This window comes from Python bivittatus, unplaced genomic scaffold, assembly GCF_059951505.1.
Source record: "Python bivittatus isolate LINGU-HERP-01145 unplaced genomic scaffold, Pbiv_v1 ctg000160_np1212, whole genome shotgun sequence".
Taxonomy (NCBI): Eukaryota; Metazoa; Chordata; class Lepidosauria; order Squamata; family Pythonidae; genus Python; species Python bivittatus.
In genome coordinates, this window is record NW_028277076.1 from 9,675,786 (window position 1) to 9,702,539 (window position 26,754).

Genomic DNA, 26,754 nt, shown 5'->3' on the forward strand with positions numbered 1-26,754 from the left:
ATCGACTACCTCGCGCCGCGCGGTCGGGGTGGTAGCGGCTGCCTTGAGAATTGGCTTTGCACGCTCGCGCCTCCCGGCCTGCGTGCGGGAGTCTCCAAGCGAGGATGGGCGGTGGCCGAAGACGTAAGGCGCGAAGGCCGTTCGGCGGGGCCGGCTGCTCCGTTCGAGGCTGCCGCCTCCGTGAAGCGCGCCCTGCGCCCGCTGTACTTCGGCCAACCGCGGTGGCGCTGCTGCGCCCTCACGCCAGCAGGGGGCGCCTCCCAGGCGCAGGCGCCGCGGCGCGCTCCCGTTGCTGAGGCGCGGCGGCCGCTGAGCGTCTCCCTCGGAGAAGGCGCGGACGGCCCCGGGCTCGCCTGGAGGCCCGTGGCCCGCGCGGCGGTGGCTGGAGCGGGCTCTCCGCTCCGAAGCAGCGGCCGCCTTCGCCGGAAGCGCCTTTCCGAGGGGGCGAGTCGCAAGGCCGTCGGGTGCCGCCAGCCGCCTCATCCTTTGCCCGCGGCGGGACTGTCTGTGATGCCGCCAGGTGATTGCGAAGTTCGCCGATTCTTCGGATCACAGAAACTCCGGGAAAAAAGGGGGTTACACGTATGGACGGAACCGTTACGGGTCCCGCTTGAATTAACGAACGCGCTTCTAGCACGGGTTCATTCTGTGACAGAAACCGCCTTGTGTGCAGTGAAAGAGATCCAGTATTTGTGCTGCTCGAGTGGCCGCACGTAGGCAGCGGCTGCCCTTGGCGCGCGCAACGTTCATGGCGGAAGCCGGCGCGTCCTGGGGCACAGCTGAGGCTCGTCCAGATGCCGGACGCGGGCGACGGCAATTGGCGCGTCTTCTCTGGATTCAGAGCCGCCCCTCGCGGCTGCCCGGGGAGGGGCCCTCATGTCAGGCCCGTCCGAGGAACATCACCCCGGCGCGGCATTCGGTCGGGGGCTTCGCAACGGGCCAGTCCGTTTTTCCGCGTCCGCACGTCACGCCGAGCCCGTGTGTTGACCCGTCGTTGAAATGAGCCACAGGCGGCTTGCGCGGCGGATTCGCAAGTGCGGCGGTTCCGCGCTCGCTCCTTTCCACCCGCCGGGAAAGCCCCGGGCGGCGGGGCGGGGCGGGGCTGCACGTTGGTCCCAGGCGGGGGGTTTTCCTCCTTTGGCGGCAGCGCGCGGAGCGCCCCGGAGGTGCCGAGGAGCGGGCCTGACTGGAGCGCCCGGGGCGGGTTCGTCGGCCCCTTCGCCGAAACGCAGAACGTGAACGGAAAGTTTTTGGTCTGATCAGTCCTGTTTTCGCGCGAAATGCTCCACATCTTAGGAATTCTGCAAGGGGTATGTATGTAAACACGAGCCAGCTGTATTGCGTGTGTAGGCACAACAGGTTCGTCGGCCCCGTCGTCAGAACGCAGAACGTGGCGTGTCCGCCAGGCGACGGGGGGGGACCGTTAATAGCTGGACGAGGCTGCAGCTGTCGTTGCGCTGATTGGCGGGGCCGGCTGCGTGAGCCCCGCCTCCTCGCTCGTCTCGAGGCGGGCGGGGGCGGAGCGAGGAGCGGTGTTTCACGCCCAGCGCCCGCGGCTAATCCGCCTTGCGAGCCGTTCCTTCCTCCCGACATCGGCCCTGCAGAGCCCTGGGCAATAGGGCCATGCTGTCTGGTCCTGGGGACCCTTCTGTGCCCCTTGTCCAAGGTGGGGATGTGGTCGAAGGGCTGCTCTGATATGCAGATCCAGTCCTCCCCCTGCTCTAGAAGCAGCTTTGGGTGCTTTGGTGTCAGCCGCACTTTCTCGGCTTAGCCTACTCGCAGGGTTGTGCTGTTGCCCCCTTGAGCTCCTGAATGCAAAGCAATCAGATAAGGACAGAAGGCTGAATGCTAATGAGTGGGACAGGCGGCCGTCTCCTCTGCCCCTTCTCCAGGATTTCTCAAAGTAACATCCCAAAGTTTGGCCAAGATCTCGGCATCCTGGGATGCGGTTCCCCTGCTTGGTACCTTTCGGTCCTTGTTTTGCACTGGCCGAATGAAGCCCATTGTCTCCTCTGGAAGAGGACAGCAAAACGAGAGTTCCACCTTTTTTTGTTTGCCGGAACCTCTTGCCAGATATTCCCCCTCTGATTTCAGCTTCTCAAAGGGCCTGAAATGAAGAAATTTAAATATTTCTTGTTGCACTTTCTGCCTTGCCAGTCTCTGCTTTAGTATTTATGGAATCCTTTTTGCATCTGCCGTGTCTTCCCTCTGCGGGAGCTGCTCCTTGTTTCACCTACCACGGAGTCCTTTCTGAGTTCAGGTCTCCACTGAGCTGGGTGTACAGCGACAGAGGCATCTTCAGTGGTCTCCCTTTATCTTTCTCTTTATGGGGGGGGGGTGTTGCAACTCAGCCTTCTTTGCCCTTTGGAATGACCTCCCCACCCCGAGGTTCAGATAACCCCCAAGGTGACTGGCTTCCCACAGAGCCTTGAAGAGCTGGGTTTCCCTCTGCACACTGGAGAGGAATGGCAGGCAAGAGTTGCTATCATCATTGCCAGCCTCAAAGATCCCTTGGTTATATCTGGGGCTTATTATTATTAATAAAAAATTTCATATGCCACCCAATTCCCAGTGACTCTGGGCAGTTTACAAATTATTTAAAACATTAGATAGCACTTGTTGTTGTTGTACAGCATCCAGTCACAAATCATGATGGCTGACTTGAAAAATCCATTAAGAGAAATAAAGAAAATAAAGGCAGCTTAGAATACTTTTTTCATTTTGTGTTTTAGGAACTTCCATTTATTTTAGCTCCTTTCCTTCTTCTGCTGTGGAATTCTTTTCTTAGTATCTGGGTTTAATCATAGTTTAGCTGACCATCCTGGATGCTTAACGGGGCCTTCCTCTGGTCCTCCTCCTTCTGGATGCTCCCTTTGACCTCTCTTTACTTGTGATAGTTTTCTGAACCATCAACTTCCAAACAAAACACTCAGCTCCACCCAAGCATCCTTTTTTTATTTTCTAAGAATGCGTATGTGGCCCATTCTGAAGCCAGATTAAGGAACCCAACGGTTAGGTGAGTCCATCCACTAGCTGTTGATGGAAGGAGGACAGCTGTACCTCCTGCCTTTGCTAAAGCAGCTTTTGGGGTCTTCTCTCCCAGCTAGAAGGCAAGGCCAAGACGGGTCCTTCTGCTGTCTAGGATTAGCGCAAGCAGTGCATGATGAGTGTCCCAGTGGTCCTGAAAACGTGGCTGTGGTCAGACCCCAAGCACAGTGGGTGGGTAGTCTGGCATGACTGGGACTCTCCTTCTGAAACTAAAGGAAGGACATCAGTGCTGAACCTCTGCATTAGGGTTGAGACACACAACTGTGGAGGAAGAGATGCTCTCAGGTACCTGACCTGGAGCAGTCAGTACTGGGGGGAAGGGGAGAGATTGCCAGGCAAGAGGAGATCAGGCTGCTGCTGATTACAATGAGGAGTGAGATCTCCATGGAGTGGAAATGGCAGCATTTGAACCCATCTCTCAAAAAAATATCTCAGGACCCACCCACTTTTTAAAATTGGCTAGTGTGTCGTGGAAGCCTACATTCTCAAATCCTCAATCCTTGCCACTTCCCCTTTTTTCTCTGTTCAAATGACTTTTGCTGTGTGGGTGTTTGGGCACCTTCCCCTTTTTTCCCACCCTGATGTCTTGTGCAAAGTCTACTGCTTCCTTTGATCAGGCAGCCTGGAAGGAGCTGGAGCTGTGGAGCTGAAACCCTGGCTAGGTCAGCAAAGCCGTTTCCTGGAAGCTCCTGCTCAGGTTGGTGAAACTGGTTTCTTGGGCAAAGGAAGAACTTTTCCTCAGGCGTCCAGGGGGGAGATGGAGAGCAGCTCTGGCTGAGCCAACCTCTGCCAAAATGGGCTCTTTTGACGCTGAGTCCAACACCATGATAAATTGGCCCACTGAAGTTGGGACAGAATAATCCCGTTTAGATTTAGGGGAACTGTGGAAATCTTTCTGGTTGGAGCAGCTCTTATAAGAAGAAACCTGAAGCATTTGAGGGATAGGGTTCACAATTATTGTGCCCAATTTGCCATACCAAAGAGCCCGTCCCAGAGAGATGGGCAAGCCATTTGATAGCCTGTGGTGGGTGTGCCTTTCTCCTCTGTTTTGCCCCTGGATCCTGGGGAAATTAGCGTTAGGAGCTTAAATACTTCCCATGAGCAAAGAAGGGAGTGTTCTTGCTCAGTGGCTGGGTGGAAGCTAAGAATGTGAAGCATTTGGGGGTGCTGGAATGTCTTGCTGAGAGTGATGGGTGGTGGAAGTAATAAGATTTCTCAACAGACAGGGCATCTCAGGAAATAAACCAGAAGAGCCTTACTGGGTTAACCAAGGAAGGCCTGAAAAGGTTGGCCAGATACCAGCACTGTTGAAGGTATGGAGGCATGAGAGCGAGAAGCCACTGTTCTCTATGAATTTGGCTCATAGAATTGGGAGGGAACAGTAGAGTCCAACCATTATGTAGTTAAGTGCCAAGAGAACCTGCTAGCGGTCCTTGCTTCTGCAACCTAAAGGAGATGAAGGGTCATGGGTGCTTCTTCCTGCCCTGAGGAACACCTTTTCCTTGAGATACAATCAGTCCCCCTCTTTATTAGCGTTTTATCAGTGACTCAGAACTGAGTTATTTTGAAGAGCATTTGAGTTGTGATCACGCCCATCTTATTGTTTTTATGATTTTTGTGATTGCTTATCAGTTTTGATCTCAGTCTATTTTTCAAGCTTTATTTTTTAAGTTAATACTATATAATGAAGGTTTTCTAGTATTGGGTGATCTGGTGAGCCACTGAGCATCATTTGATTCCAACAGGTAACCAATCTCATTAAATCTCATATTTAAATAATTACAACATGCTAAACTGAGCCCCCTTCCCTCAAAGAGCTCCAGCACCATTCTGGATATGTGGTTGCACTGTCAAATTGCTCTGATGACTTTTGAATTCTATCCATATTTGAAGCAAAGATGCCGTTAATGTAGTGGATCACCTGGCCAATACATCTGTTCCCCTGTCCTGTATCTTCTGTGGTTCACTTTTGGGCCACCCTGTTTAGTTCTAGTATTGTGAGAGTGGCTGATTCACTATCTACCCTGTGCCTAAATTTATCATGCATCCATTGTGGTCTCCCATCCCATGTTAGCCTTCTCTCCTCTACCCCCCTTTAAATATCTCCCAGGGTTATATCTTTTCATACCAGTGGAGACACTCCAGCCTCCAGGCATTTTGATCACAATCTGCAAACAGAAACCCTACTTCTCTGGATGCCTGTTTCTCAATTACTTTTCAGGATGACTTCAGGGCCTCCTTTCTGTAAAGGCTCATAGGGTATTCAGCAATAAAATTTTTTAAAAAAGAAAGAAACATCTTTTTTAAAAAAATATTGGAACAGTGAACATAAAACCCAGAAATCCAGAAGCTGAACCGCTGAGCAGTGAGAGCCGTCAGTCTCTCTTATGATTCAGTTCCTAGTCCTAGACCTGAGGAAAGACTTTAAGTGCAGTTTAAGAGAATCAGGTTTAAAGCAGGCAAATGTCCTTTATTTTTCCTGAGTTTGGTGAAGCCAAGGGACCATAAGTTCTAGACCTCCCATTGGCACGGAAGCCACCTGGGTGACACTGGGACAGTCCCTCTCAGCCCTAGGAAGAAGGTGGCAAGGGCAAACTCTTCTGAAAAATATTGCCAAGAAAATGGCAGGGACTTTTCCAGGTAAGTGCCAGGAGTCAGAGCTGGCCTAACGGCCAATCTCATCAAGAAGCAGCAGCAAGGCCATCCTCCCCTTTAAACACACTGTTTTAAATTTTCTTGAGTTTTTTCATTGCTTCTTTCCAGTGACACAGTTAAATTTGATAATGCCCCAAGGATCTATATTGTTTTATTTGATATATAGCGTAGCACTTGGTTATTGAAAGGAAGTGGCATATTTATTGGCATCCAGCCCTAGATTCACTGAATTGTGCACTTATTAACGGTGCATGGTGGAATGCAGCCAAAATGTAGGTATTGTTTTAGACATTTGCAATCTGACAGCACTTGAGAAGCCTGGTTTAAGAGGCAGAGGGTCCAAGCGTTTTCTTCAAAAGGAAAGGCAGGATTTGGGTCCCCATGTTCATGTTAAGCAGAGGAGTTGCTTGCTTGGGTGAGCAGTTTTTAATGCCAGTTACTCGCTGGGAAAAGGGGGCAGAAAAACAACAGAGCGGAAAGCAGGCTGAAGAAAGAGGTGCTTCCCCTCCCAAGGCAGGGTGCCTGGTTCCTTTCTCTTCCTCTTCTCAGTGACTCAGCCTGGAAAACAGGCGTCAGAACGGCTATTTTCTTTAGGACTGTGCATTGCTCACCGAGGCAGCTGGGACTCTCAGCCTCTTCCAAGCCAAAGACAGGGTCAAAGTTAGCAGGCTGCTTTGGCGCCAGCACAGAGGTGGGGTGTCAGGCAGCACCATCTGTGGATGGGATAGCAGCTTTCTGGGGGGGGGGAAGAACCCTTTGATCCTTTCTGGGGTGGGAAGGGAAACAGCCATCAGGAGTTCAGGGAGCACCCTTGTCCTCTTAGTCAAGGAGTCTGGAGGAAGAGAAGGGGCCAGCAGCTCCGTAGACGCTCAGCGTCGTTCTGTGCGTTGACAGTTTCTCTCCCATCTAACACAACGCAATGTAAAGCAGGATGGCTTGGGACCATCTGCAAAGGAGGTGATGGTAAGGCAGAAACCCTAATTCAGGGGTACAGTGATAGGACAGATATGCACATGCCCCCACAGATACCTTGTCTCACATACACCATAACACAGCTGCATGTATAAACATATGTATATATTGCACTCTTCTATTTCAGGATCAGCAACATTATGCAAAATGCAGGGGGGACATGAAATTGCAAGGAGGGAAAACTAAAGGCAGGACGTGAGAGGACAGAAAAGGAAATTTAGCTCACTCGATGCACTGAACCTTTCCGGGCCTTTCTGTTTTTGCTTCCACCGATACGTTCTCTGCTTCACTCATTTCCTTTTGTTCGTCAAACTTCTCACTTCCACGTAACAAAGACAGGAGAAGCTCGTTCCTGTGTTTTCAGACCTTTTGCAGGTATTAATTCCCTGCAATGGATAGCAACCTGCTCCTTTGTAGCAACATTTGCTCATCTTAAAGTTTCTCTTTTTCTCTTTTCCCATCTTTAACAAACTTCCAAGGTATGCGCATTCCTATACTTGCTCTAGCTTTTTATGATTTATATATAACCTGCACTCATTCCTTCATTTTTTCCTGTCAACACAATTGCCTTGGTTTTCTATTCATTTTCAGTCAATCCATCCTTGTTGCATATTACAATCTATCTAACATTAGCTGAAAATGATTTCGGTTCTCAGCCAATAACATAGCACCATTTACATACAAAAGTGTATGCATGTTCGTGTTCCCAGCCAACACATCTCTATATCTCCACAAGCATTCCTGATATATTCATCCATAAATATGTAAAACAACTTATGTACTGCTCCTTCTCAAATCATTTGCTAAGCATTTCATGTTTATATCTCACACATGCTTTTAAAAAAATTTATTAAGAAGAAAAAGAAAGGAGTAGAAACAGAAACAAGAAACAAAAGATTTAACACAATAGATAAAATGTTGAGGTACGCATTCAAAATCCTCCATTTTTAAACTGTGGATTAAGCCTTCACCAAACAGAATTCTATGTTGGTCTTTCTATGTTGGTCGCTCCAAAGAGCAAACACATACCATCAAGCCAAGATTTTAAATCAGTTGTAACAGAGTCACGATGGACCAACCTTTTTAGCTATGGTCTGTCCATAACAAATCCAGAATATTTCATAGATCAAAGAATGATACAGCTCAAAGGCCCATTTAAGGTCATCTAATCCAACCCCCTACTCAATGCAGGATCCACTAGAGCATCTCCAACAGAGGATCATCCAGCTTCTCTTTGAAGACCACTAGAGAAGTGGAACTGATCACTTCATGTGGCAGCTTGTTCCACTGGATGACAGCTGGTATCATCAGGAAGCTCCTCCTGATGTTTAGCTGCAATCTAATTTCTAATTCCTAATTTGGACCTGTTGGTTCTGACTCTGCCCTCTGGGGCAGTAGAGAATCAGTCCACTCCCTCTTCTCTTGGCATCCCTTCACTGTTGTCCCATCTCCCTTCACTCGTCTTTTAAGTAGATTGAACCTGCCCAGATCCTTTAACCTTATCGGGCCTGGTTTCCCACCCCCACACCATCTTGGTATCCCTCTCTAAACTTGCTCTATTTTGTCACTCTCCTGCTCAGCCTGCAGTGCCCAGAACCAGATCCCATATTCCAAATGGGGCCTGAGACAAAGCAGAGAGGAACAATTCCTTGAGGTGCCACTGGGCTTCCCAATGTTGCTCCTTGCCCCCTCTTCTGTCCTTTCAAACAGGCGTCTGCTAAGTCCTCTCCCAGGAACACTTAAGTCCATCTTCCTCTAAATGGGCTACTTTTCTCTTTATGTAGGGGAACCATGATGGCATTTTTCCCACTGTCAGGCATAACCACAGCCAATCCATCAGCAAACCACAACTATATTTTAACATACTCCAACTCCACTGTCCACATCTCTGTCCTTACCATTTCCCCACATACTCATAGCATTTATGATTTCCTTTTCATACTGGCATTTCTAGCATCCTAGTGTTTGCGCTGTTTGTTGCATCTCGGTCCTTCTCATACAAAGCTCCCTTCAGTTTCATCCCAAATCATGTCATCACTTTTTGTTTTCATCCCATTCACTCTGCTGGAGGCTCCTCAGCTCGGTTGATCCCCTTCCCAAACCCTCTTTTATTTCCACCAAGACAGCTCAGCGTCTCTCTGCCTCTTGTCATCTTAATGCTTCCCTGCTCTTTTTGAGGACCTTCCTTGTAACTCCTTTTTTTGCTTTATACACATTGCAGAATACCTTGTATCCTAATTTTTTACAGCAGTCCATTTCAAATGTGTTGCTCCAAGCCTCTCTCACATCATCATCCCACTAATCATTTTTCATAGTTCCCTTTCATGTAACTCCACATGCTTCTCTGGCCCTTGTAAATAAAATTCTTTTCAGTCTGTTGCAAGCAGCTTCTACATCCGCTTTCTTACACATGCTTCCATGCACTCTGTTGGGAGATTCATCTGTCTTCTAATCTCTTGTTCCTGCAGTGTTAGTCCTTTCTCTTCTTTCAGTTTCACTCTTCTTTCTTTCTTTCCCCACCCCTATTTTCCTAAAATCCATACTTGAGCTACCAAAAATTGATTTCTCCTGTCACTCTTGTGATCCTTCGTACTTCAGTCTTTCATCATCCACAGTCAATTCTGCTTTTAACATTTTCTTCATTCCTTTGCCATGTACATGTATGAACAGATGTACGCTTCACCCATAAATCAGGAGTCTGGGAGCATGTTTTCCAACCAAGAAATGTTATCAAAAGGCAGAAGCTGAAGCTCACAAAAGCTTAATGTCTTTTAATAAAATTTGTTACTAGGAAAAGATGCTACTACACCCCTTTTGAGTTTTGGCTACCATAGAAACTCAACTCTCCTTCTACAATACTTCACTTACATATTCAAAACAAATCAGTCTTTTTATAAGCAGATATTCACCAAACAGTTTCTACTATGGTTGGTTCTTGGATCACAGAATATTTCAATTGTCTTCTCTGTATTCTTTTATCTCATTCCCAGCCTTCCATGTATGTCACCCAGCAGATCTTTTCCTTCTGGATCCCATTCATTTAGAACAGTATTTTCCAACCTTAACAACCCTAAGATGGGTAGACTTCAAATCCCAGAGTCCACTCATCTTAGAGTTGCCAAATTTGAGAAACACAGATTTAGAGGGTTGCGCCAATTTTCCCTCCAACTTCTATTTAAATCATCCACGGCTCTGGATTTGTACTTTCATACGCACCACCACAACCTAGCTGACACCAATTCATATGTTCTGAGATACATTTTATCCCTTTGATTCATAATGAAATCTACAGCTTCACTTCCTCCAACACTACTCCACAAGATCAACCAAGCCTTGTTGAAATTTACAACATCCTTCCCCTTTCTCGTACTTTCAGTGACACTCTTTCTGTCATGCCATGCCATGTCATTTCTTTTCATTTCTTAATTTGAGCCCTTTACCCTTTACTTCTCTTCCATTCCAAGCCACAGTCTTCCACATGGCCAGAGATGTCACCAGATGGGCCTACAGAAATTGACCTCTGCCACCCATCATGGCTTTGGCCATCAAAGATTTAACCCAGTGCTTTTAGAAAGATGGAGAAGGTATAAGTTACCAGCCTCAGTTACACCTGAGTTACAACACTGGTCACCTATGGCATGTTTTGGCTATATAGAGTAGGGATCTCTAATCTAGAGTCTACCTTGCAAACCAAAATACTGTTCTTCACATGCCACCAGCTAGGAAGTACAAGTGGTGTCCTGACACTCTGGATACACATAGACACACAGATATGTGATGACGTCGGAAGGAAGGTAGGTAGGTAGGTAGTTAAGTTTTTTTGGTAAAAAGTCTTCATGAAGAAGCTATGATTCTGCTAATGTCCCATGTGCTTTCCAGTTGAAGATACCTCCCTCCTGCATTTTCAGAAAAGACCCTAAGTTCAGCCACCACTTTTTTCCCTCCGCCATGTCCGACCTGGAGGATGAGGATGATGAGACTTGTTGGAACGACCTGGAAAGCTTCCGTGTGACGCTGATTACAGTGATCGACCCTTCCAGGATAACACCTTACCTCCGGCAGTGCCGAGTCATAAACCATGATGACGAGGAGCAGATCCTAAATGATCCCAGTCTGGTACTCAGGAAAAGGAAAACAGGTACCCACTTATTTTCTGGGTTTGCAAGAAATGTGAGTTTGCACAATATATTGAATAAGAAGCTTCCAGGATGGAGTTTAGCTGGCACCCATTTTAAGATTCAGTAGGAAAAGGAGTTGGGCAAACTCAGTCCTCATGTGATATTCCATTATTCTTCCTTAATGGGGAGAACCAGGTAGATACAAGTATGTTTTTCGCCTCTTTTCCATTTTACTCTATCCAAAACCCTCCTTCCTGAAAATGAGTTTGATCACAAATCCCTTGGCTGAAATTTGTGGCCCAATTGGGAAGCTTTTCTTCCTGTTTCCTTCTTCCTACTTTTTGTACCCTCTTATCTGATGCAGCCTTCCTCAAGAATAGTGTATCTTATTCTACAATAAGAGACAAGTAAACTCTTTTCTTTGGAATCCTTAGAACAGATTCCAAAGAGAAGAATTTACTTTTCTCTTATTGTATATATATATTCTTAGAACATATAGAAACAGAGTATATTAAAATGAGTCAAGCCAACATTAAAATGCATCAGGGCTATATATTAGCAGAATCTAAAAGAGCTAATCTTACCATTTCAACCATTAGAGGTTCACATGAATTTCTGCCTACATACCTCTATTTATTCATTACTAAACAATTCAACAGTGTAAACCGAAGGGAAAATCCAGCCACAATTCTCCTTTACAACTTAATGTCCAGTTTTGCAATAGCAAACAGCTTCTAATTCTAGGAAATATTCACTGTGGTTTCTTTAAATTAAAGATCATGCTACCTTTTCTCTTTTTCTGCTTTGAGTTGTTTAAACCACAAACTGCGAAGTAATGGCCTTGACACTGGTTACTTAGCTAACACCTTTTGCTAAAATTGGGGGGTTCAATGGATGCAAAACTCTGACTTGTCCTCCTTTGTTCTAATAAGCGTGGATTTTGCATTTCATAATTCATAATTCCAATGCTATTATGAATGCTTTTTTTCAAAAAATGATCTGGTAGGCTAAATGGAGTACTTGGTGAATTTCATGGTTTAGTAGAGATCTGAAATTGATCCTGGTGTAAAGTCTTACTTTTGTATCTGACAACCTCCATCTGGACATAAATATCTTCTAGGAAGCTGGGGAGAAATTAAGGGCATCTGTTTTTTGAGAATTGCAGTGCAGCATTTTAACTGTTTTTCAGAGGGCCCATTTGGGATTTCTTCATTATCTTTGGTCATTTAAAGAGAAGCAGATTCCAAAGATTCTCTATGATTATAGGTAATACTTTGCTCTGGTAGATTATAGGAAATACTTTCTGCCAGTTGGAATGCCAGAAGGGGAAGGAGCAATTTGGACCACTGAGTTCAACCATCTGATCACTTCAGGAACTGAGGTTTTAAAGAGTTTGTGCTAGGAGCCCCTCTGTCCTTCTTTGCAGGGCTGCTCCTAGATATTCTCCAGAGGACGGGCAAAAAGGGTTTTGTGGCTTTCCTCGAGAGTCTGGAATTGTACTACCCTCATCTCTACAAGAAAATAACAGGCAACAACCCCACCCGGGTCTTCTCTATGATTATAGGTAATACTTTGCTCTGGTAGCTCCCCTAGATTCTTCTTGTGGCATCAAGGTAATTACTTTTTTGTCCATTGAAGCCAAGACCTCAGCAACTGGGGGTGTCTGGCAAAGCTGAAATACTGAAACCACCCTTGGCTTTCAAGTAACCAATTCCAGGCCAGATGGGCCCTTCTTGTGGAGAGCCCAGGGCAATGCCTTCCACCTTGGGAAACACCTCAGTCTACTTGTTATGCTCTTCAGGTCCCCTTCTGCTCTCGCCTACCAGTGTTCCTCTGCTCTGCAGACACGGCGGGGGAGTCCAGCCTGATGGAGTTGCTGATGAGCGAGGTCTCAAAGCTGCAGGGGGCCATCCGAGAAGAGAGGCAGAAGGTTCAGGAGCTGAACATGGCCCTCTGCACCAAGGAGGATACCATCAAGGAGATGAGGGTGAGGGACAGTGTCCTGCGCAACTATCAGGAGCGGACACACAAGATGAAGGAGGAGAGGGATGCCCTTAGCAGGGAACTGAAGCTGTGCCGAGATGAGAACTATGAGCTGGCCATGAACTACGCCAAGCAGAGCGAGGAGAAGAACACAGTGCTGATGAAGAATCGGGACCTGCAGCTGGAGGTAGGCCACATTACCCTTCCATGCTTCCCATGGGGTGGCATGCAGAAATTGATCTCTTCCCTCCACCCCATTTCTTGTCCTTCTTGGCAACTCCTTCCCATCCTGTCTCCAAGATTGACTGTCTGAGGCACAGCCTGATCAAGGCTGAAGACGACTGTGACCTGGAGCGGAAGCACACGCTGAAACTGAAGCATGCCATTGAGCAGCGCCCCAGCCATGAGGCAGTGTGGGAAATCCAGCGGGAGAAGGACTTGCTGTTGGCCAAGAACAAGGAGCTTGAGAGTACCCTGCAGGTCCCTGTCGGTTGAGGAAGGAGGGAACAATTTGCAGAAGGTTATGGGAGATGGTTTGCAAAACAATTTTGTCCTAGACAAAATTGCAAATAAAATGTTTGGAGAAAGGTGTGCCAGAATGCGTGCCGATTTTTATGTGAACTTTACCAAAAAGCCTTAAGTTCAAAGAACCAATTTTGACAGATTTGCAAAAATGCGGAAGTAGGAGAAACTGAAATGGATCTCAACAGATAGGTTGGCTGCTAATTATTTCAGCAAAATACAGGAAAGTGAAGCTGAGCAAGGAAAGTTTGTCCCGGACCCAAGATGAGAAATTATAGACCAACTGGAAAGGAGATTTCCTTCCTTCCTCATTAAAAAGGACTTCAGGTTGCAGGGTTTTCAGAGGAAGGCTTAAAAATGGTGGGCATCTCCAAAAAAGCCAAAGCACCAACCAACCACAAGGAAGATGGGTGTGAACCCAGTCCTTCTGGCCAGAATCACAGAATTCTGAGTTGGGAGAGACCATCTAGCCCACCCCCTGCAAGGTGCAGGAAAACCAACTGACCCATCCCTGAGATAACACCCAGTTAATAAGGCATCTCTCTAAAGTCCAGGAAGAAGGCAGCGGTGAGAGAGAGGGAGTCAGCACAAAGGGGGGTGATGTTGAAAAGTGCCAAATTCCATGCCTTTCATCTTCTGTCCACCCCTCCTAGGTCACTAAGAAAGGCAGCTCCGAGAAAGACGGTGTCTCCTTCCAGGCCCTTGAGGCCGAGTGGAGGCGGGTGCTGAAGGAGCAGCAGGAGCTGGTGAACACCATCTGTGATTTACGCCAAATGCTCCAGAGAACTGAAGATGGGCGGGACAAAGTAAGGTGCCAGGCCTGCAAAGGAACAACTGGACCATTATGTCTTGGCAAGCCGTGGAAGGAAATTAGTTTTCTCGGGAAGGGCAGGGAGGAGATTGCTGTGGCCCAGAAAGAGGTTCAAGGGGGTCAACTGTAATTTCCAGGTAAAGCATGGAGACAAAGCCAGGGGCCCTAAGTGGCCCTTGAGAACATTGGAAATGTCCCCCATTCCCTCCAGACATTGGCTCCAAACGGCAATTCTTAATTCTGAAGGAGTGAATGAATTCTTAATTCTCCAAACTCTAATTCTTAATGGAAGAGTGGAGGTAAACAATGGAATCCAACAGGAATAATTGAATTCCCTATGTTTCATTAACTTAATTGACCTCCAACTCTCCAGGTTGCACATCACATTAAAATTCTACTGTGAGTTGTCTGCTTTTAGCTTACAGGGTTGTGTGAACCACTATGGTTAAACCATGTTCTGCCCTTCTGTGGGAAGGTGGTCAGTGACTTTCAGCAGCGGTTTCATAGGACCAAACCCACTTCAGAAACAAGTCCAATGAAGTCCTTTGCGACCCTCACAAGTGCAGCACCTCTCCATTAAAAGCAGCCTGTTTTTTTTTTTCAAATTTTCCCCAGAATGTATAAAACAATGCTGGTTCTTAATGAGGAATTCACTTAGTGAAGAATTGCCGTAATGCTACTCTCACTGCAGTCGGACTGTTTTTCATGCTTGCTCAGAAGCTTGGGTTAAGTCAGGGGTAAGGAACAGTAGAGAGGTGGTGGGCTTGCGAGGGTTTCGAAGCCCTTTGGAATCCTTTTCGAAGCACAGCTCCACTCGGAGACATTTTGTGGGCAAAACAAGGCCTTTTTTTGGAGCTACAACCCCTGACACCATTTTGGTATCTCCTCCCACCTTACAATGTTGTATTGTAACCAAGATCATAATGACCAAAGGCGATGGTCTTTTTCAGAATCACAAAGGTCATTGTGAAGGATTCACCCAGAGACAAAGGCTTGCCACTGAGTTTCAGAGTGTAGATGGAGGCAGTTCAGAGCCTTACTGAGAATTTAAAGGTGCCTGAGCAGATAGAGATGGATGTTGTTTCCCCCAGAATAATTTTTTTCCTTAAAAGTTTTTAAAAGGAGCAGTCAGATTAATATGACAATCCCTCCTCTCTCCCAAACTCTAGCTAAGGGAACACTACTGTGCATGAGAAAATACCCTGACATTCTCCCTTTGGTTCATATTGTATTATTTTGTCAGCTTGTAGGAGAGAAGGAGCTGCTGGAACTGAGATGTACTTCCTTGCAAAATGATAACCAAATTTACCAAGATCGTATCAAGGCTATCTTAAAGCAGCTGGAAGAGGTGGCTGCGGAAAGAGACCAGGTAAAGATTACTCTATCCTTCCCCAACCTGGTGCCCTCCAGATGGGCTGCATTGCACCTCCCAGAATGCATCATCATCGTCATCTCAATTTTCTCCTCTTCTCACAAGCCTCCTAAAAGCAATGAGTCTGATTAGAAATATCAATGAAAGAACAGCAAATTTAAGTTGCAGCTACTAAGAGAGAGGGATAAATCAATGTTTTTCAACCTTGGCAATTTCCCAGTGTGTGACCATTGCTGAGAATTCTGGGAAGTGAAGTCCACATCTGAAAGTTGCCAAGATTGGGAAACACTGAGGTAAATGGAAAAGCCTGCCCTCTACTGACTATGTGGGGTACTGAAACTGCAGAATACTACTTGGGAAGGGATTGTGAAGGCCGCCCTCTGGTGGCTCATTTGGATACTGCAGTTGCAAAGGGGAAGCTGGAGGGCTCTATGGAAAAGTCTGCCATCTGCAAGCCCAATCCATCTGCAGGCTGTAGGTTTGTACAATCATATAACTGGAAGAGAAGTCAGCAGTCATCTAGTCCAATCCCATGCTCAGTGCAAGATCTGCTAAAGATTGGGAACCTACATTTCAGTGTCAGGATCCCCTCTCTTGGTTTGGAAATGAAGGAGCAGCCAAGGGCTTGTCTCCTATCCCTCCAGAAAACACGCATCACTGTACTGCTTTCCAAAGCAAAAACCTGCTGGAACCTAAGATGTAATGTGTTGGGGGGAACAACAGGAAGCTGTATTTGCAGCATCCAGAGACTCCTCCAAGCACAACTGCGGACACCTGGTGACATGATCGCCCATCATTTTGAGACAATTACTGTCAACTCTACATCAGTGTGTAACAAAGCTGCCCTCATCCATGCTCCTATTGTGGATGGGGCACCCAGCCTGGCATGCCTTGCCAAGACCTAGTTGGGCCCAGAGGTGGGGGGTGCACCTCTTGGAAATGTGCCCACCTGAGAGTTGAGATCTGCACCAGCTGAGAGCCAAGGGGAGGAGGGTTTGTAAATTATCTAAAAATGTAAAAAGCAGAGATTAAGAAAATAACACTAGAAAATGAGAAAAAATGGAAACACCTTATAAACAAGCAAGTCAAAATTATGAAGCAAAAAATGAAAACACCTAAATTATTCATATTTCTATCTACATGCCCATGATAGATAGAGGGACAGACAGATAGATAGATATGAGACATCAGACCTAATTAGATATTAGGAAGAAATATCTTCCATTTTTCAATGGGGTGATTCAGTTTTGAATCAATAACTTGAACCTAAACCATATTGGAGGCCCACTGTCAGAAGTTGCCTCTCCACCAATACAAAGTTGATCCCAAAGTTTCAAGTTGATAAATTTCATTGCTGAGAATTCTGGTAGGGGAGGTCCATACCTCTGGAGGGTGTCCAAGGAGAGGAAAGTAACTGAGGGCCTGCAGGCATAGCTACCCGTCCTTTTGTCCTTTTCTTTGAAGTTTCATCACTGTGACCACAAAGGGGTTCAGTAGAATCCACCAACAGTGTCCTGGGGCCCAACAGCAGGCTGTGTGAAAGCTCTCCATCTCTTCCCACGACGGAAGACAACCAGCCTTATTCAGTGCCTTGCAAGCCGCTATGAACCCCTTATGGGCTCCCCCTCCTTCACAAGCTTAGTCTCTGTCCCACTGGTTTCCACAGCACCCTTTGTTGCTAGCCTGATTGGGGATGATGGGAGTTTTTGCATACTAGTCTGGAGGTCATGACATTGGGGAACACTGCAGAGCAGGGATGGCCAACTGACTGCTGTGGGGAAGGTCTTGTACCAGAAAAAGTGCTCTCAAATGGGAACATGGTTTAGGAGTGATGCAGGGGTCACTTAGATCAGAAAGGTAACATCTCAACTGATGGTACCTGAGTTCACCCACACACAAGCCAAAGCTAAAATGGGTCTGTGTGCATTGCGTTTCAGCATTTTGTGAGAACCAGTCACTGTCACATGTGGGGAAGAAGCCCAAAGGGTATGCATTTGTTTGGGCGTGGCATGTTACATGAGCACAGCAGTTGCATTTCGTCAGCCCACATTCATATGCGCTGTGTGGGCCCAGCCAGAACAGGGAATCCTTGCCTCTGTGCTGGCTGGCTTGGTCCGAGCCATGGGTGGGCTTCACTGGCGACTCTTTGGGGGTTATCTTTGCCTCCCCCTGATTGGATTGTTCCAGGCTCTTCTGACCCAGGAGAGGTGCCACAAGCAGTATTCCCAAAGCCTGAGAGATAAGGACAGCTACCGGAAACAGATCCGGGAGCTCGGGGAGCGTTGTGATGAACTGCAACTTCAGCTCTTCCAGAAAGAGGGACAGCTGCTGAGTGCCGAAGCCAAGCTGAAAAGGCTGTGCCTCGATCCTTCCACTCTGGTAGGTTGTGAGGAAAAGCGCTTCTTTGCATAGCTAATCTTTCCCAATCGCTTCCGAGGACCATTGCTTGGGAGGAACAGGACCCAAGAGACGATTTGTCCCTTGGTGGTTCCTGTCATTCTACCCTGGATGGAAGTCAACTGATCCATGGCGTCCTGCAGGAGCTATCCATGGAAAGGGAACAAAACCTTTTGTGGGTCCAACATGCAACCGTTGGAGTTTTTGGGAGCTGGGTGGCACACAAGTTTAATAATAATAAATAATACATTGTTGTGGGATGTAAGTCCATGGGAATTCCTTCTACAGATCCCTTCTTCTCCACCTGATTTATAAATGATTTTAGAGTTCATACCCTAATTTATCTGAAGATTCCTTAAGTACTCTTGTTTTAAACTGTCCGGTACCTTGAGTGTTATTCCAAAGAGAACAGCGATGCATCAATCAAGCAAACTAAGTAATTAAGAGTGATTATCTTTTTCTCTGGGTAATTGGAGTATAGATAAGCAAGTTCTTTCAGCACTTAAACATCTCGCCAATTCTTGTTGTTCCAGACTTCAGATCTTGAAGAAAACTCATCCCGGAGCTCTCAAGAGGTATGTTATAAATATTTGGTTGCCCTATTTTTCCAATTCCTGCCCCATTCAGGCAGAGTTTTAGATTCTGTGTTCTTGCACCCCTCAGACCCTGCTCTTACTCACACCATAACCAGGATTTGCAAGGCATTTCCCTCCTGTAGCAAAAACAGGAAGATCCCCACAGTCTGGTTGGCAAATAGGAGAAGGAAGGGGAAACTGAAAAACAAACTGATGCCAATGAACTCATGTTGCAGAGACTGCATTCACACAACACATTTCAACGGTTTACTGAGTTAATCTTTTCTGATTTTGCCCAATACATTGAATCATATATTAAGCAAATGGGCTGGATTAGTGCCCACTCCAAGTTGAAGAAAGCTTAACCGACTGTAGTGTTGCAACTGCCAAAAAAAATTAAGCTATGTTGAGTTGCATGAGTAGTTCAGTATTTTTTTTAACTTTTTTGAAATTTCCACTCTCTTCTGCATTGATTGTATGGGTTTAAGTTAAACTTTAGTTCTGTGGCTTGACAGCTCCTAAAAATATATCTCCTTTTTACTGCAAAATTGCTATAGAAAACATAACTTCTGCACATTCCTTTAACAGGAAAAGAAAGTACTATTCCTTCAAAAATTGAGTATGTTCTTATTCTTTTTCCCACTCTTTCTCCTTCCTGCCCAAAGCTGACTCCCCATGAAAATCCAGATGAAGATGGGAAAGCATCTTCCAAAGCAAGTATGTTCATCTCTGGCAAGTGATGTTTTCTTTCTTTCTTAGAGGGGCAGGAGTGATGTTTTTGAGTTAGGTCTCCAGCCAGGGTGGTATCTCACATGGGGCAGAGATGGTCTCGCACTCTGCAATTCAAGAACAAGGAGGATTTTGATCCTGGAGGGTCCTGCCACTGGATCCAGAAAGGTTACGACAACACTGAGGTATCTGACCATCTGATGTTCATGTGTCCCAGAAACCTGTTTAAATCAACAACATAGTACGTTGATGAGTAAGTAATAAGTGGTCTATGAATCTGCAGATGTGTTATTCTCTTTCATTTCTTCCTTAGAGGAACACTCCAGCATCCAGGATCCACAGTTTGGTGTTCTTGAAAACAATCATCTTCTTCCAACATCACAAGTAACTATGAATTTCCCTTCCTGCCTGTCTCTCCATCTATCTCTCAGTTCATCACAATCTAACCACGGTACAAACATAGCCCAGTAACTGAGTTTTCCTGCCCTGTCTTCATGGCATTGTCTTCATCTGAAGTAGCTTAAGGTCTTTGTTTGTTCCACTTGCTGTGGATAGGATCTGGTACATTTCACTGGCAATGTGGTTGCTGACACATTCAGTTGCATGCTGCTGGTTCCACTCTGGGCACGTGACTAGTCTTCACTGCTTCTGCCCATCAGTGTTATCAGGCTGAAATTTTTACTGCTGGATTATTTGATATTGGTGGCCATGAGACCCCAACTCACTGCCCAGCAGTAGCAGTCTCTTGCACGATGGGGGGCACTCATGATCAGCCACCCCCTCCTGCTTCACCCCACGCCCCTCCTCCACACCAGTGAATTGTCAGCCAAGCTTGTTTTGGACATGAGTTTAGCATTATTTCAGAACTCAGCTAGACCCATGTTCAGAAATAGGCCAACTGACAATTCACATGCTTGCAGCACATACTGATTTCCTTTCTCCTACAAGGCCATTTTGTCTGCTTTTTTCTCCAACACTTTGGGAACTAGGCTAACATGCAATGGGTTTATTTGCAGACCCCTCTATATGTTTTCATGGCCAGTTTGCAAATTTTCTTTAATATCATCCCTACCTCTCCCTTATTCGGAGAAATTCAGAATCCGCACTGTAAATGCCAAGTCCTGAGCATCGTGCGACCCGTTAGCTTTCCGGGCCATTTCTTGCTGTGGTTTTCACTTTCTCTTTAGCTGCTGAGAGCTTTTTATTTCTGTAGCATTATACTACTCAGAGCCTTACTTCTGCTCTCCTCCTCCAGGAAGGAGACCTGTCAGAGAAAGGGCGTCGGCGAATGAAGGACAGTTTTGAGCATTATCGGAGGTAAATCTCCCTTGGCGCTGGATCCCTGGTGCAGATAAAACTTTTCGCCATCTAGTTATTTTTAAGCTAGAAGGGAATATATTCCTAACAAATCCAGCATTGTGTTTGCTGGTCCTTAGAGGAGCCAGGGGAGTTTAGTGGATCGCAGATATTTGTGCTAATTTAAAAGGCTGGCCTTGTTTTGCTTTGTGATGGCATATTGCAACAGACAACATACCTCTCCCACCTCCAGCCAGTGCTTAGCATGATAAGAAAAGGCTTGGCATCCTTTCAGTGGCCACTCACTGGAGAAGCGGTATAGTTGGAATGGAAGCAGGGAGTCTCAAACTCACCCCCTTGTTTACACTGGAGCCAAGCCCCCTACCTTATAGGGTTACCCCAGGGAGGAAAAAATGAGTGAGCTCCCACGCACAGCCTCTTGTGCTTTCAAGGCAGGATAAATGCCACAAATGGGCAAGAGCTGCTAGAGATCATCAGTGAGGGGTTTTTTAGCCATATGGAAGCAGCATTTGTGCACTCCTTCCTCTAAACCAGTGTTGTCCAAACTTGGCCACTTTAAGATGAGTGGACTTCAACTCCCAGAATTCCCAGAAGTTTGGACAACACTGCTCTAAACTGATTTGGAACCTGCCTTACAGAAAGAGAGCTCTACGAAGAGCGCAGAAGAGCAGGTATCATGAAGTGGACTGGGAACATTCGTCAGGAAGTGACAACACAGACACCGAAGGTTCCTGACCTCATCTCCTATTTGGAGGACAAGGTGGAGAGTTCTGGAGACTCTTCTGTCTTGATGCAGCTCAGCCATCCTCTCCTCATTTGCAAGCAAAGCGGGCAGTGGGATGGCTAAACTGTGGAACTGGGTTATTATTCTGAAGATTTACGGATTTACATCCCTACCCAGGGCTGACTGAATGATGCTGTCAAGATTCTTCCCTAGTATCTGGGGGCTCTGGGGATTTGGATGGGGAAGAACAAGTTTGGGCTCCATCCAAACAAGACTGAGTGGTTGGGGGGGTTTAGCCACTCCCAACCCTGCCACAATCTGGAGACTTTGCCATTTTAGATTCTAGATTTTCTATTTATATATTGTTTGTTTGTTGTTACTTTTTTCTTTTTGATTTCTTGTGTGTTTATGTGGTATGCCACTCTGATCACACTGGCCTGAGCTGGGTGGGTTTATATGTCTTCAAACAAACATTGCAACACACTGTACCTGGGGCTGCCCTTAAAGACCATCTGTATGCTACAATTAGTCCACAATGCAGCTGCACAGGCAGTGACAGGCATCCCCTGGTCCATCCATGTATCTGTACTACCTCGTGAGCTCTGCTGGCTTCCTATAAGCTTCCAGGGGTTGGTGATCATCCAGAAAGCCCCTCATGGCTCAGGACCATGTTCTTGGTGGGTCTGCCTATCTTCTGTTTGACTTGGCCTTCCCATAAAAGTCCAACAGACTGAGCATACTCAGTGACCGCTTCACAAAACCATATCATCTTGTGGGACCTAGGCACCCCGCCCCCGGATCTGGAGGGCCCCAACCCTGCTGGCCTTCCCTATGGCTTGACAACCTGGATGGTTCTCATGAGCGCTCGGTTAGGATGCTGGAGGAACCTATGTGGAGAATTGTAGGAGCGGTGGAAGATGGTGGGTTTCAGGCTCTCTTTGGGGCTATTTTCTATTGCGCTGCAGTGGCGCTTGGACATTTAGCATGGCTTTGTTTTCCATCCTGCCTCAGCCACCCAGCATCCTATTTTGCAAGTGAGGCAGCCATGCAACTCACTTTAATTAATAAAATGTATAAATCAGAATCCCAGTTGGAGACTTCCTGGGAAATGGGGTAGGCTGGGAGCTCCTGGTGCTCATGCAGATGCAGGTATATTTACTTTCCTAAACAGGGAACTCAGGCACGTAGGTCGCTATGGGCACTTGATTTACTATTATGTTGTTATTTTGTCATTCTTTGACTATCTTTTCCAAGGCCTTTGTGGCTGCTCTACTAAGTGCTAGTTTGTGGCATATTCCCCAACTGTTTGTTCCTTTCCTGTTGCTGGTTAATCCTAAAAGGAAAAGCTATCCATCACTTCAGCCAGGATAATTCACTGATTGGTTGGGCTCTCACATGTCAAGAGGGTACTGGTTAGCTTCCTATGGAGAAGATTACCCTGATGTCAGTTGAACAACGTGACACAGTGACTACCTCTCTTTAACTGTTTGGATTCAGCTGCCAACCAGATCCATAGCACAGCCAGGATGCCTTCCCGGACTGGCCTCCATAGTATCTAAAATGTCAAATACACCTAGGCCAGTGGAAATTCGAGCAAAAATCTTAGCCACAGACACAGATCAAAAGGTAATATCTAATTATAGCGCTCTCCCTTAATTTCTGCAAGATTATCTAAGCTGCACTCTGCATAGTAATTCACCCCATTTGATTTACAGACTGTAAAATTTCATCCCCTTGGAACCCCTCAATCTGAACACATGTATAGATCAAACAGGACATTTCCTGCAAGATTGGGGTGAAGCCATGATTGTCCCTTTAAGAAGGGGAATAGAGCAGATCCAGCTAATTATAGACCTATTAGCCTTTTAAATATCATTAGTAAATTCTATGCATGCCATCTAGATTGGAAATTGCAGGACATGATAAAGGAAATATCTGTATTAGGTAACAAAACACAGGCTTGAGTCAGATTTAACTCAAATGGTGTGCTAACCAACCCAATACCTGTTGAGAAAGGAGTCTGAGGGGGCTGCATTGGGGCCCCTACATTATTTAAGTTGCACCTACACTCCCCAACAGGCCATCTGACTCTCCAATTTACACCTGCCTCAGATGGGGGGGCCCAGGTGTACTTCTATATGCTGATGACATGGCTATTATCTCACATTAGTTGGCCTCAGACAGTCTCTTGTGGTTTTTGCTAAAAAGCCTAAAACACGAAAGTGGACCAGTTTCAAATATCTGGGGATGGTCCTACATGCTACTGGCTTTCAGAAAACCCACATACATTATATGAAATAAGTAGCATGGAGGAGGCAAGGAATGTATTCCTGCAGGCACAGCTGCGAGGGGCAGTTCTGAATCCAGAGAAGATGCGTCAATTACTTAACAATACAGGTGATCCATCTGCGATATTCCTGCGGAGTTACTGTTTGATCAATTTATTCCTTTGTGTATGGATGGAGACTAATTCAAAACAGCAGCCCTGATTTCCTTGGAATTTGGGCATTGTTTCCCTCCTGTTCTACCGCTGGGATCTTTCTTTTGTAAGGGCCCTAAGTCAATTTCCCATTTAGGAGTGTCTATCCCTATTGGGATAGATTCACTTCAGAAAGTGAAGAACTAAAGAGCCTCTTGATGAGGGTGAAAGAGGAGAGTGCGAAAGCTGGCTTGAAACCCAACATTAAAAAAACTAAGATCATGGCATCTGGACCCATCAATTCCTGGCAAATAGAAGGGGTAGAAATGGAAGCAGTAACAGGCTTCATTTATTTGGGCTCCAAGATCACCGCAGACAGAGACTGCAGCCACGAAATTAAAAGACGCTTGTTCCTTGGGAGGAAAGGTATGGCAAACCTAGATAGCATATTAAAAAGCAGAGACGTCACCTTGTCGACAGATCCACATAATCAGAGCTATGGTTTTTCCAGTAGTAATGTATGGCTGTGAGAGCTGGACCATAAAGAAGGCTGAGCGCCGAAGAATTGATGCCTTTGAACTGTGGTGCTGGAGAAGACTCTTGAGAGTCCCCTGGACTGTTAGGAGGTCAAACCAGTCAATCTTAAAGGAAATCAACCCTGACTGCTCATTGGAAGGATTGATACTGAAGCTCAAGCTCAGATACTTTGGTCACCTAATGCAAAGAGAGGACTTTGGAGAAGACCCTGATGCTGGGAAAGATGGAAGCCAAAAGGAGAAGAGGACGGCAGAGGATGAGATGGTTAGATAGCATCACTGAAGCAATGAGCATGAAACTCAGAGCAAACTCTGGGAGGCAATGAAGGACAGGAAGGCCTGGTGCACTATGGTTCATGGGGTCACGAAGAGTCGGACACGACTAAACAACATCCCTGTGGGTTCACCTCTAGCTTTATCAGCCTTTCTTAAAGCTTTCTCCTAAGACATCCCACTTCCCCTATTAAATCAGTATGGCTAGGAAGGATCTCAGATTCCTTCCCCTCTTGCTTCTGTTCCCTCTGAGCTCTTGTGGTTACTCCCACTACTTTAGCCTCTTTTCTGAAGCCTTTTGTTTGAATCCAACCCTCAGTAACTGGAAAATCTGTTCCAATCACTAGGTTACATGGCAATTTAGGGATTACTCCTACCACCCTTACCTGTTCATTTCCCTTTGCCTGTATTCTGGCTCTAACCAACAGGACCATCTCAGTCTGCCCAAACAGACTTATAAGAGGCTCTTTTCCCATATATACTGCCTTTTTTACGAAATGAGGTGTCCTGTGCCTGACTGCCTGATTTGTTTCCCCCCACCTTTCCCCATTCGCAGAATTTCCCTCCTTGCAGAGGAGAGAGGTTGCTTAAACAAGCAATCTCTTTGTTAGAAAGAAACCTTACGAGGTTCATCTCCGAGGCGGGAATAAACACGCAGGTGGTTGCAGGAGAGAGCAGTGAAATTGACTAGGGAGCGCTCTAAGGTCAGGCACCCTCCTGTGTTTGCCTTATCTGCTATTGTCGAACTGGAATGTAGATCCCTTCCGGGAAGAAATCTTTTTATGATTTGATTAGGCTTCAAGGACTGTTGGCCCTTCCTGTTAGGTCTTTAGTTATTTAATTTTGGGCTGGGGTGGAAGCCTCGATTCTTCCTGCTATCTTTTTAGGTGAGCCCATTCTTACTATAATTTAATCGTATGGCTTGATTGCTGTTAAGATAAACAATGGTAGGGGGAGACAAATGGGAAGCTTTGACTTCCTGCTGACATGGGGGTGGGGGGAGAATTTGATTTCTTTCTCACATCTTCCTGAACTGCTTTTCTTTGTAATCGTTTGGGTCTCTAAAAAGTTCTAGCTCTTAGCTGCAATCTGAAATTGGCAAAGGCCCTATTCAGTTTCACCCTAAAGGTTTTCTTCTGAAGTGGCAAACAAAGTCCCAGCTCCTGGCAAACAGCTGGCATGAAGGCATTCCTTTCAATGTGTATTCCCCATTGTGCTTGCTCACTCTCTTGTAATCTTTTTCTTTTCAATGAATGCAAATAATCCCAGAACAAAAGGCAAGAATTCCAAGGGTGGGGGAGTGGGGAAAGGGGGCTATAAGATTCACCCCCTTTTTCCCAGCTTCCTCATGGGTTGAGTTCATAACTTTCCCTGCTGTTTGGGGTCACCCAGCTGTTTTGGGGTCGCATCCTTCTGATGCAGTAAGCATTCAGGGGCGATTTCTCAATAAACTTTTTTCAAGATTATTAATGTCCTGGCATCTCCTTTAGCGCTCTTGTTCTTTGGTATCAGTCCTGCAAATTCTAAATTAAGTGTCGACATGCAGATTAACGGAAACATGAGGACATAACTAACATCCATCTACTTCCGATATCTACCAGGCCTCTGACAGTCACCTCATTAACTTTTGCTGGAACCATAATTTTGTTCCCCAAGAGATGCTTGCACCACTGCAGACATTCCCCTTTTCCTTGGTTTTCACAATCTTTTGATAAATGTCCACGTTTCCCATAGTTGTAACAACTACAGGTCTCTCTATCTTCCCGATGTCTTCCTTTCATCTGGGCGGGACCCAAAGGCTTCTTTACACCTTTCTCCTTCAACTTTCCTGCTCTTTATGGTCCCTCCTTTCTGAAACAATGAAACGTCTCCAAACAACAGCAAAGCTTAGAGAGCACCAAGGACGCCACAGTTCAACTCTGGGCTACCTATATCCTCTTCTATTGGAGAAGTTGGAGCATACTGGCTGGGGAATTCTGGGAGTTGAAGTCCACACAACTGAAAGTTGCCAGGGTTGAAAAACGCTGGTGTGGGGAGTACAGAAGATAATCTTGGTAGAGACACGCAGAGGTTTTTGCTTAAGCCAAAGCAGCCGAAGCCGGGGCTGCAGCTTCCAAAATTCCCAGCCAGCATGTCCAGAATCTCAGCTAACATTCAGAAGCGGCTCAGGGAGACGTCTCCCTAATTCTCATGGGTATGAGAGAGGGGAGGAGGTCCAGCACAATCAGACTTGCAAGGCTCTGTTATTTACAGTCTCAGTAAAATCAGTATTAACATTCCTGTGGAGTTGATTTCAAGGTGTG

General features: G+C 46.2%; 1 protein-coding gene across 11 annotated transcripts; it reads left to right on the top strand.

Annotated features, from left to right (window-relative positions):
* The first annotated feature begins 27 nt into the window (after positions 1-27).
* CARD9 (caspase recruitment domain family member 9) lies at positions 28-25,917 on the top strand. Of its 11 annotated transcripts, XM_088147192.1 has the most exons (15): positions 28-1,310; positions 3,670-3,745; positions 4,271-4,361; positions 10,584-10,813; positions 12,220-12,357; positions 12,638-12,963; positions 13,077-13,256; positions 13,952-14,104; positions 15,353-15,478; positions 17,669-17,860; positions 18,412-18,453; positions 19,119-19,185; positions 19,496-19,566; positions 20,438-20,499; positions 21,138-25,917. In XM_088147192.1, the coding sequence occupies exons 4-15, from the start codon at positions 10,624-10,626 to the stop codon at positions 21,232-21,234; spliced, it is 1,644 nt and encodes a 547-aa protein (XP_088003318.1). In that variant the 5' UTR covers positions 28-1,310; positions 3,670-3,745; positions 4,271-4,361; positions 10,584-10,623; the 3' UTR covers positions 21,235-25,917. The 11 variants fall into 11 exon arrangements, with proteins under 11 accessions (XP_088003318.1, XP_025030335.1, XP_025030337.1 ...); XM_025174567.2 differs by lacking the exon at positions 4,271-4,361 and having other exon boundaries at positions 3,666-3,745; XM_025174569.2 differs by lacking the exon at positions 4,271-4,361.
* The last annotated feature ends 837 nt before the right edge of the window (positions 25,918-26,754 follow it).